The 12096-nt window shown below is 44.8% G+C and overlaps 1 protein-coding gene across 1 annotated transcript in view; it reads right to left on the bottom strand.

The window, feature by feature from the left end:
* Window positions 1–748: 748 nt before the first annotated feature.
* SERPINI1 (serpin family I member 1) overlaps window positions 749–12096 on the bottom strand; it is a 101683-nt gene continuing 90335 nt past the window's right edge. The window contains exons 8-9 of the mRNA XM_082224485.1: window positions 7951–8040; window positions 749–1115 (exon numbers count right to left, since the gene is read on the bottom strand). Of these exons, the coding sequence (XP_082080611.1) occupies window positions 1039–1115; window positions 7951–8040 (167 nt within the window). The 3' untranslated portion in view covers window positions 749–1038. The remainder of the gene's footprint in view (window positions 1116–7950; window positions 8041–12096) is intronic.

Raw genomic sequence — 12096 nt, forward strand, 5'->3', positions numbered from 1 at the left:
TTAAGAACTATTATAAACTTGATGAAGTTTAGAATGTCGAGATTCTACAGAGAGAAAGGGTTGCAGTAATATAAGATTAGATTAAGAAAGGACTATGATGAATTAGGATCGGAAAAAACATTTATAAGTTGCTATAAAATTTGGACATGAGGATGCAGAAAGGGGAGGTATGGGGAAGTCCGAGGAAAGAAGTTTATGAAAAGACATTTTGAAATTATATTTGTTTGTTTGTCTGTTTTTCTTTTATGTTTGTTTGTTATAAAAACTCTTGTAAAACCAATAAAAATTTTATAAAAAAAAAAAAAAGAATTTTTCTGCCCCACTTCAGCACGTACCAATTTCAATGATGGCAATAAAAATAAAAATGCAATAAAACAGACTGGGGTGGGGGCAGCATCCTGACGGGAATGAAAACTGCACCCTTCCCTAGTCATCAAAGAGATCATTTGATGAGCTGAAAGGGAGCAGGAACTCCCCTCCTCAGCTGATCTGCCTGTGTACACTTTGTGTGTGTTTGTGTGTGTAAGAGAGTATGGCATGGCCACACCCACACTTGCCATGTGGCCCCTAGAGAGCTTGCCAATGGGGAATGTGGCCCTGTGGCTCCCAAAAATATTATCAGCCGCCCCTTCTTTAATTATTTCTCCTAGCATCCAATTAGTTTCTCCACAGCACAGGAAGTTACTGCAGTACAGACTTTGGGGACAACTGCATTACAGTTCAACGAGACAGAAAGTGCGGCCGCTGACATGGTTACGGTTTTTATTTTAAAGGAACAACACAAGGTATCACAAGGACGACATTTACTTTAATACTGAAAGCTTTTCTTCCACAGCCGTAGTCTGCAATTTCTAGCTGAAGTTAAAGATCTGGAAACTGGTTTTCCTCCCCCCCCTTCCGTTCAAACCATGCCTCGAATGTAACAATGCAAAAAAGAAACAAACAAATCACATGGCAAATCTTAAATACATCGACTGCAATCTCAATGTGCTTATTTTCTTTTGTGTGTGGGTGGGTTTGGCGAGCCTTGTGGGGATATTACAGTTCTTCAAAGTCATGAGCGCTTGTATTCATCGCTTCTGGGTGCATCACTCTCCCCATGAAAACGATGGTACCTAAAGGGAAGAGAAAAAGAGAGAGATGTACAAAGGAGGAGGAGGCATCAGAGGGAGGGCAAGCGGGGGGGGGGATGGGGGACGTTTGCTGCATCTTTCAAAATGTATGGATTCAAGGCTGGAAAACCCATGGATAAAATAGCTCAGTGGTAGAGTCTCTGCTTTTTATGCAAAAGGTCCCAGGTCCAAACCTTTGGCATTTTATTGATTTGTTTAATTTACATACCGCCCTATACCCGGGGGTCTCTCGGGGCTGGGAATGTCTGCTGCTTTAGGCCCCGGAGAGCTGCTGCCAGTCAGACAATACTGAGCTGCGCAGACAAAATGGACAATCCTATGCAATCCTATGCTGACGTAATGCAAGCTTGCCTAAGTTACCGCATTTTTCGCTGTATAGGACGTACTTTTCCTTCTCCAAAAATTAAGGGGAAATGTGTGTGCGTCTTATGGAGCGAATGCAGGCTCCTCGGCTTCAGCGATAGCAACGCGAAGCCTCCGAAGTGCAGAGGGAGCGCTCCCCCCACGATCCGGAGGCTTCGCGTTGCTTTCGCTGAAGCCCCCGGAGCGCAGCGCGAACTCCCGCTGTGCCCCGGGGGCTTCAGGCAGCTATCCGCAAGCCTTTGGAGCGCAGGAGGAGTTCTGAAGGCTTGCGGATAGCTGCCTGAAGCCTGTGGAGCGAGAGGGGTCGGTGCACACCGATCCCTCTTGCTCTCCAGGCTTCGCTTTGCTGGAGAGGCGTTGCACAGTTTTCCCTCTCTGCGCAGCGCCCCTTCAGCGAAGCAGGAGGAGAAATGGAAGGGGCTCCATTTCTCCTGCTGCTTCGCTGAAGGGGCGCTGCGCAGAGAGGGAGAGAATCCCCCCTCCCGTTCTCCCCCTCCTATGGTCCGGTGCATCCTATAGAGTGAAAAATACGGTAAGCTGGTGTAAAGTTACACCAGACCCTGTTCAGTGGTGGGGCTGCCGCTCCTGTTCTGCCTAGTGTCAAAAAAAGTCTTTAAACAAGCCTTCAGGTCTCATGGCTGAGCTGAATGGGCTTAGGATTCACCCCAAGCCTCCTCTCCTCTGGTCCTGCCCCTGCCAAACCCCCAGAACACCTCAATTTGGGGAATTAACACCAACCTTGGGACAGTTGGCTGAGCCCTGGGTGCTTCATGCCCTTTAAATGTGGCATTGTGTGGATGTGAGCAAATCTATCCATTCTGGTTTCTCATTTTTCTAGTCCTAAATTCTGTTCCCCACATCTCTATATCAATTTGCATTTTATAAAAAAAAATATCAAAAGTTCCCAGGAAAGCATTTTAGTGTGAATTTCTGCAAAGCACTTTCCCTAACAATGTATTTTGGGTATACCATCCCTGCCAATGCATGCATTTTATGCACATTTCATCCTGGCACACACATTTTTGTACATGTTACCCGGCTGGAGAACAGCACTGCAGAATTTGGTGCAGTCCAAATTTCAAAGGATGGCTGTGTTTTGGTTTGCATACCCTTTCAGAAAGCGTGAATTAGGTAGGGTTGCCTTTAAATGCAGAATGAGTCCAATTTCTTCCCAATCCGCATGTCGGATAGAAGAATTCTCCATCCACTAGAGAACTATGCATCCAGTAGGTGGAGAATTGCTCAATTATCTGGTCTTCTTTTATGGCTTAATTTCATAACTGATGAAAGACTTATGGGAGCTGCTGGAAAGTTAACAGATAGGTTCCCACAGCTATCGGAATTTGTAAAAATTTGAGGCTGATGCACTGTTTTAAAATTTATACTGTATTGTATCTTTCTGTAAGGGCAGCTGTAAAAAAAACCACATTTGTTTGTTTGAGAAGTGGATTTTTTTTTTAAAAGGATGCCAAACACCACAATATGCCCAAAACAATCCAATTATGGATTGGTTTGGATAAGGCTATGAGTAGAGCAGGCATAGGCAAACTCGGCCCTCCAGATGTTTTGGGACTACAAATCCCATCATTCCTGACCACTGGTCCTGTTAGCTAGGGATCATGGGAGTTGTAGTCCCAAAACATCTGGAGGGCCGAGTTTGCCTATGCCTGGAGTAGAGAGAAGTGTTGATCCCATCCACCAGACCCATCAATTCAATCTCTAGGACAGTCAATGTACAATGGACATAATGTCTGCAAAAGGGCTAAAATGGGCAAAATCTAACATGGACACAGAAGAGTTGTAGAGTTGGAAGGGACCCCAATGCTCATCTCGTCCAATCCCCTGCAATGCAGGAATCTCAGCATGCTTCCTTCGATTTTATGTGGGAGACACGGATAGGCCACTACATAGGTATTATTGCATCATTTGCTAGGGAAACATACAAAGCTGTCTTAGTTGGACCACTGGTCCATCTTGCCTAGCAGTTCTCCTGAGTCGTGTGCAGAACAGATCTTACCCCAGTCCTGCTACCCAATGCTGTAATTTTAATTGGCGCTGTTGGGGATTGAATCTGAAACATCCTGCATGCAAAGCCTGCGCTCTACCATTCGGCTGTTGCTTCTTCCCAAGACTACAGGCGAAGAAAACTCCATATACTCTTAAATCAATCTGTTTTGTTAGATAGCAGGCAATACTCGCCACTCCTGTCCAACACATGAATAACTGATCATGCTGCTGGACTGGGGGACTCTCGGTTCAAAGTTTTAGTATTCTGCTGCAATACCAACAAGTGGAATAAGACTCAAAAAGTGCAGCATATTATGGAAACATAAGAGCGGCTCTGCTAGTTCAGACCAGAGGTCTGCCTAGTCCAGTATTCTGTCCTCACAAGTAGCCAACGGGAAGCCTCAAAGCAGGACAGAAGCACAATGGCATTCCCTGCACTTGCAGTTCCCAGAAACTCATTTTCAGAAGCAAACTGCCTCTGATACTGGATGAAAGGAGGACAGCTGCATGTGTCTTTCAAGCTAGGCCACAAGGGAGTCAAAACGCTGGCTCGCTCTTGCAAACTGGCAGTGGCTCTCACCATCCTAAGAATGGCTTCCCACAAGTAATTCTTTTTTATACAAATAAATGAGTTCCATACACACTATCAGGGTTTGTTGTTGTTTTTTGCTGCTGCTGCTGCTGGGGGGAAACATCAAGCCAGTCGCTGAGATAAGAGAATCACTGAATTGCAGAGGTGGAAGGATCATCTAGTCCAGGCATAGGCAAACTCGGCCCTCCAGACGTTTTGAGACTACAGTTCCCATCATCCCTGACCACTGGTCCTGTTAGCTAGAGATCATGGGAGTTGTAGTCCCAAAACATCTGGAGGGCTGAGTTTGCCTATGCCTGATCTTGTCCAACCCCCTGCAATGCAGGAATACAGAGCTGCCCTGTAGGGGAATCAATATTCCATCTCCTCACAGTATTGTGAAAGAATGACGCCAATCAACGTTTGATGATCTCCTTCTACTGGTCAACAATAGAAAGTGTCCTTTCATACTGCATCATGGTGTGGTACGCTGGTTTGACATAAACTGATAGGAAGTGCCTATAGGGTGGTGAATACAGCACAAGATATTATGGGCTGTCCCATGAATCCATTGGATGATATCTCGGAAGAACATTGCCTCAGGAGAGTGAGGAAAATTCTCAGAGATGATTCACACCCTGTCCGGCACTTTCTTGATCTCCTGCCCTCGGGCAGAAGATATAGAAGCATGATTAGTCGCACCAACAGGGTCAAGAACAGCTTCTATCCGTGGGCTGTTAGGCTGCTGAATGAAAAGATAACAATAGGGAACCTGGATTTCGGGTTTGGTGGGTGTGCTTCAGTAAACGAGGGGAATTAAGACTAAGAGAGCTGAGTGGGGGGTGCTCGTGTGATCTCACTGTATACAAGTTGTACAAGTGACAATAAAAGTATTTCAATCAAGCTGCAACCTTGGTGCTATCAGCACCATGCTCCAATCAACTGAGCTATACAGCAGAGATTGTCCGGAGAGGCACGATAGCGCTCCCCCATGGAACAGAAGCAGGACTCATGCTAATGAGAAGTCATGCTTCCAGTGCTGAGGGTCCAAGCCTGTGGAACATGAAGTCAGACAGGGACTACCCTTGTTGAGTTTCAGACACCTGCTTAAAACCTGCTTTTATTTCAAGAGGCCTCTGCCATCACAATGCTTCTCTGGTGTTTCAAACAAGAGTTTCAGAAAGCATGGGGGAAATGCAGAGAATACTTCACAAAACAGTGCCCTAAAATACATACCTGGATTTGTTTCGATTAATGTCTGCAGGAGACTTTGAGGATATTTAAGTTATAATAAGAAAACCCTTAATAATTATTATCATAGAATCATAGAGTTGGAAGAGACCACAAGGGCCATCGAGTCCAACCCCCTGCCAAGCAGGAAACACCATCAGAGAACTCCTGACATATGGTTGTCAAGCCTCTGCTTAAAGACCTCCAAAGTAGGAGACTCCACCACACTCCTTGGCAGCAAATTCCACTGTCGAACAGCTCTTACTGTCAGGAAGTACTTCCTAATGTTTAGGTGGAATCTTCTTTCTTGTAGTTTGGATCCATTGCTCCGTGTCCGCTTCTCTGGAGCAGCAGAAAACAACCTTTCTCCCTCCTCTGTGACATCCTTTTATATATTTGAACATGGCTATCATGTCACCCCTTAACCTCCTCTTCTCCAGGCTAAACATGCCCAGCTCCCTTAGCCATTCCTCATAAGGCATCGTTTCCAGGCCTTTGACCATTCATAGAGGAAACAGTTTATAAGAAGTAAATAAGGAGGCCAGATACAGGATAAAGGAAGTCTTTTATTTGGTTCCAGTTACAGATAGGTAGCCGTGTTGGTCTGCCATAGTCAAAATAAAAAAATTCCTTCCTGTAGCACCATAAAGACCAACTAAGTTAGTTCTTGGTATAAGCTTTCGTGTGCATGCACACTTCTTCAGATACACGTGTAGAAGTGTGCATGCACACGAAAGCTTATACCAAGAACTAACTTAGTTGGTCTTTAAGGTGCTACAGGAAGGAATTTTTTTATTTGGTTGTTTGTATTGTTGTATATTATGCTCATTGTATGTTATGTTCATGTTTTCTGAGGGTGGATTTCTGTATGAGGGGGTGGGGAGGTTTATGTTATGTTGTAAATAAAATTTCCAATAAAAATATTTAAAAAATAAATAAATCCTGATGGTTTCTGTTGACATTTTAACTTTCCGAGGTCTCTCTGTTTTGGAGCTTTCATCTTTGATTTTAAATTGTGTATATTTTTTATCACTGTAAGCTGCTTTGAGACCTTGACAGTGAAAAGCAAGATATACATTTTTAAAAATAAAATAAGTAAATGAAAAGCAGCAATTGGAAGTTTAAATTGTCTTACAGCCATTTCATATATTATTTCCCCTGCCGCCGTCCCCTGAAACAGATATGTTGAGAGAAGCAGGAGCAGGAGCAAACAATTGTATTTTGGGATGTGTGTACAGGGGACTGGAGAGCCAATTTGCTTCTGGGAGGCCACTATGACACTCAAGACACTCATTACAGAACTGCAGGCTCAGCCTATATTTAGGAGGCTTACACCAGCATGACAAATTGCATGTTCTGCTGGAGGAGAACAAGTCAGAAAACCCCATCATTATAATTAATTAAATGTATATAAATGCCCATCAATAACTATTCACTGAGCGGCTTTTTTTAAAAAAAGTGACCACTTCAGTTATTAATATTTTGTACATTGTCTTGTTTGTGATGATGCTAAAAATACAAGGTGTTAATAACTGGAAATAATACTAAGCATTTTTTTAAATAAAAAAAGCAAGTAACTTTTCTTGCAAACAGAGAGAGAATATGCACTTTTACAACCCAAATTAAACTGCCCTAGGTCACAACAACCCCAAGTTAATTTGAGCCACAATTAAGAAATCTGGGTGAATAACAAAGTCTTATTCAACTGATGATGAAAAGACCATAGAGAAAGTGCTAGACAAGCCTCTCTAGGGGGGCTATTCCACAGCTGCAGGGCCACTCCTGAAAAGGCCCTCTCCTAGGTGGCGACCTGGCCCACTTCACTTGGTGCAATGCTAATATCAGGGCATCTGAAAATGATCTTAAGGTTTGGGCATGCCTATGTGGGAGGAGGTGATCATCATGTCATATTTATTAGGTAAAGGTAAAGGGACCCCTGACCATTAGGTCCAGACATGGACGTCTCTAGGGTTGCGGCGCTCATCTTGCTTTACTGGCCGAGGGAGCTGGCGTACAGCTTCTGGGTCATGTGGCCAGCATGACTAAGCCCCTTCTGGCAAACCAGAGCAGCGCACGGAAACACCGTTTACCTTCCCGCCAGAGCGGTACCTATTTATCTACTTGCACTTTGACGTTCTTTCAAACTGCTAGGTTGGCAGGAGCAGGGACCAAGCAACGGGAGCTCACCCCGTCGCGGGGATTCAAACCGCTGACCTTCTGATCATCAAGTCCTAGCCTCTGTGGTTTAACCCACAGCGCCACCCACGTCCCTTGTCATATTTATTAGGAGCCGTCAAATGACAACTTTCTGAAGGTAAGAGCTGTCTGATAGTGGAATGGACTATGATGGTGGACTCTGGAATGGAAGTGTTTAAAAAGACATTGGATGGCCACCTGTCAGGGATTCCTCCTCTGTGATTCCTGAATTTCAGGGGAGTGGACTGGACCACTCTTGGAGTCATCTCTCCATTCCAACTCCACAGTTCTATTATTCTACGAACATTCAGGGCCCACCCATCAGAGCAGGCATCATAATACTGGGATATCTGGTTAAATAATCTCACCTGGCTTTAGGCAGCTTCTTAATATTCTGGTGAGGATTCAACAGGAGTAACAAGAACTCAAAAAAGAGATGAATGTACTCACTTGTTCTTCTGTTCCTGACCACAAAGAAAAAAGGATGATCCACTATAACTTGGGGGTACAGCACGGCCATCCTGCTTATGGCTATCATTCCTGGGGAGAGACGACAAAGGGGCAACCTTTGAAATATCCCACCAACGTCCTCGTATCCCCCACTCTTCTTCTGTGTCACACCATTAAGAACACATGTAAAGACAGCGCAAAATGGGAAATCTGAAGAAACACACACCACAACTCTTCTGTGCAAGCGCAGGCTGTCAACAAGACACACAGCTAGCAATCTCGTCTTAAAATGAAAAGAGACTTGCAAAGAAATGGATGTGCTGAGTTATGCTCTGGGAATGATTAACAACTGCCAGTGGCACCATTTATTTCTCACTGCTGGGGGAACGGCTTATAACTTACAAAAAGAGGCAGAACTTTGAGAGAGAGAGTTATGATGGCCATTCCCTTTCAACCTAGGAAATGCATTGTGTTCGACAGTCCCGCCACCCACATGCTAAGCAGTGGCAGAAAGCATCGGGCAAACGTGGAAACCCATTCACTCTTGGCTCTATCGGACTGTGGTCATTTCCTGCAACTTGCTCTGGCCTTCCTTGAAATCTAACATTTGGGCCCAAAAGAAATGCAAGCTCTTGAATAGGTTATTGCAAAACTTTTGTTAACTTACTCTGGTTACAGACATTAAGTGTGCATAGGACTTGTGGGCTTACAGTTGGAAATAATCACACCACTTTGTGTGCAGTGTTTACTTTGCAGTGTTTACCCTCAGCAAGAGACAAGATTCTTCTTTAGGAGTTGGTGCAGATGTGATGCTAAAAGGACCCCTGACAGTTAAGTCTAGTCGCAGACGACTCTGAGGTTGCGGGGCTCATCTCACTTAACAGGCCAAGGGAGCCGGTGTTTGTCCGCTGACAGTTTTTCCGAGTCATGTGGACAGCATGACTAAGCCACTTCTGGTGAAACCAGAGCAGCACACGGAAACACCGTTTACCTTCCTGTCGGAGTGGTACCTATTTATCTACTTGCACTTTTTGGTGTGCTTTCGAACTGCTAGGTTGGCAGGAGCTGGGACCAAGCAACAAGAGCTCACCCCGTTGCGGGGATTCAAACTGCCGACCTTCTCATCAGCAAGCCCAAGGGGCTCAGTTGTTTAAACCACAGCGCCACCTGCGTCCCGTGATGCTAGATCCCTGCTAACCACAGTGAGCAAATGGAGAGTTGTCCTTATGAAGGCGAAGTCACTCTCCCCAGCTCTTCTTAACGGCGTAAGAAAAATGCTGGGTGCAGTCCAGCATCCTGGTCTTTTAGTGGCCAAATAGATGCCTCTTGGAAGCCCCCACACTGGGCATGAAGGCAATAGACCCTGCTTGCTGCTGTTGCTTTCCCCCATAGGAAGTAGTCTTCAGAGGGATGTTGCTTCTCAACCTGGAGGCTGCATATAGCCATCATGATCCATAACCACCGATAGATTTATCTGTCAAGAATTTGCCTAATCCCCCGTTGAGAGCCACTTAAGTTGGTGGCAACCACCACATATGGTGCCAGCAAATTGCATAAAGAGTTTATGGGCTATGTAATCTGATAGGTCCTTTAGCCTGAAACGAATCTCCTGCCAATCAGTTTTGTCGGGTGGAGTGAATTCCTACCAACCCAGTTGACTATGCATGGTTAAGCAATTTGTCAACACCAACATTAATAAAGGTCAAGGCTAACAAGGGCTTCCCTTAACCCTTGATTTGAAACCCACGTCTGATTGCACCTCCAGATCCTGGCTTAAGAGCTAATGGTGCCATGCTTTAGCCATGGTTCCAGAGGATGGTTTAAAGGCACATAAGACCACCGCCTTCCTGAATCAAAGCAAAGTTTGGAAAACGTCAGTGCCTGGATGGGGAGACTGCCTAGGAATGACATGTGCACTACCTTGGGGTCCATGATGGAAGAAGGGTGGTTCTAAAGTAAACAAAAAATAAAATAAAATGATAGCGCCAATTAAGAAGGGTGATTTACAGGGCAGATAGATAATCAAAGCTGGGGGGAAATATGGGAGAATCATGTTGAAAATGTTGCCTATAAGAATAAAATAAAATTACGATAACTTAGTTTGGAGATTGTATCTAACACCAGTCAGATTAAATCAAATAAACAAGGAATATTTGGTGTTATGTTGGAGGGGATGCCAGGAAACTGGGAATTATGTTCACATGTGGTGGGGGTGTAAATATGTACAATTTTTCTGGCAAAGGGTGTTCAAGGAGAACAGAAATCGCTGGGTTAAAGCTGACCAAAAGTCCAGAGGTAGCATTATTATCAATTTACAATGAGGTGGTAGGTTCTCAGGCTATGAAGGACTTGCTCACAAATTATGCACGAATTATGACCGCTAGGAAGTGGAAGGGGGAAGCAGAATATAAAATGCAAGAATGATATAAAGAGGTGTGGGGATATAGCTATTAATGATAAATTAACACGTGCCATTAAGGTAAGATGGGGAATACGCAGGAGAAATGATTTTGAGGAGATATGGAGGGTGTTTGTAGAATCTGTACTGTTAAAACAGAAAGGGGTCAAACCATTGCAAGAGGTGGGAGGTTGGATAGTTACAATGGAATGGTCTCGGTGGTGGGGCGCACATTTCTATTCTTATTTATTTATGATTATTACTTTGTCAAAAGAAAAAGGAAAACAGAGGGGGGGGGAAGGGGGGGAGAAGTCCTGCAGGATGGCTGGCCTCAGCGTGTGAGGTGAGGTGTTGCTCCCATTCATCGGAACTGGGATGGGGTGGGCAGGATGACATTGGGGATGTACTGGGTTGGTGCGGCTGCAGGTGGTCACAGGCACAGGTGCCCCCCCACCTCCCTCACCAACACTCTGCCCCACACCATAGGGGCAAGCGGCAGCTTCACACCCAGGAGGCTGTCTCATGTACCATCGCTATATAGGGCTTGTTCCCAGTTGGTGAACAGGGAACCATTGTCCCATGTGCACCGAGTCCTATTTGTCCCGGTGGCAACCTCTGCTTTTGTTGCAGAAGCTACAGCCAAGGAAGGACCAGGGTGTCCTGGTGGAGGTAACAGATGGATAGGCACTTTGAGGAGCTGAATAGGAGGCTGAACTGAGGGAGAACAGACAGAAATGGCTGAACATTTGTATTCCTGAGGGAGAGGTCTAACAGCAAGCAGATTTGATTTTTAACAACCGGGACATGAAAGGAACACTAAGCTGAACATATTAGTATAGAGGCAGGGTTTGATCTTAATAAACTTTGAAAATCTTTTATGACTGCTCCCTTGAGCTTTGCATTTTCCAGGGGTTTCAATTAACTTTTTAACTTTTATTGCGTTGACATGTGAAAAAACCCCAGCAACAATAAACCTGAGTAAATAAAATGTCCATGCATGCCCAGGCATGAGAGTAATCCTCACTTGGAACAGTTTGGGGAATGTAGTTTTTCAGCCAGAATTATAGCTGTACAGGGGGCTTGCCGCAAAGATTATTTCTTTATCTCCTAATGAAATAATTGGACCTGGGGAGATCAATTCAAACCACATAAGAAACAGAAATGATTTGCTGGTGGGAAAAGCCAATATTTGCAAGTGACAAGCAAACAGTTCTACCATCTGGTCCTTCCGTAACAGTTAGAAAGCTGGTTCTCCCCCCACCCACCCTTTATTCATATACAATGCCTTTATCCAAAGCAACTGAATTCTTTCACTATTTCCAGCTTACTTGGAAACAAAAAGTTCTGACTCCAATCCAACATTCTGCTATATAGCAGCAACAGAGCACAGGTTCCAACTTTATGAATAGCTCTCAGACCATTATCTAATGTCTAGTAGAGCTGTGCAGGGGTCTTCTGATGATTTAGGGCCTCATCTGAGACTTCTCCCTGCTACCTCTTCGCTGCAAGGTTAAAACCCTAATTGACCACATAGTTGGGGGCAGGAAGAAGAAGACACACAGCTTGTCAGGAGTGCGTTCAGGAGCTAGGCCCTGTGACCAGTAGGACTTTGCAGGACTGGGGCCTTCCTAAGTTTGTTCTGGAGAGGCAAGGCGCGGCCGCACAGGTGAGGCCGATTGGTAACTCACAGCATCTGGTGGCAAGAGATGGGAAGGGATATAAGGTCAGCATTTCCCTTTGGCTCTTTG

Source organism: Podarcis vaucheri (genome assembly GCF_965113315.1).
Source record: "Podarcis vaucheri genome assembly, chromosome: 5".
NCBI lineage: Eukaryota > Metazoa > Chordata > Lepidosauria > Squamata > Lacertidae > Podarcis > Podarcis vaucheri.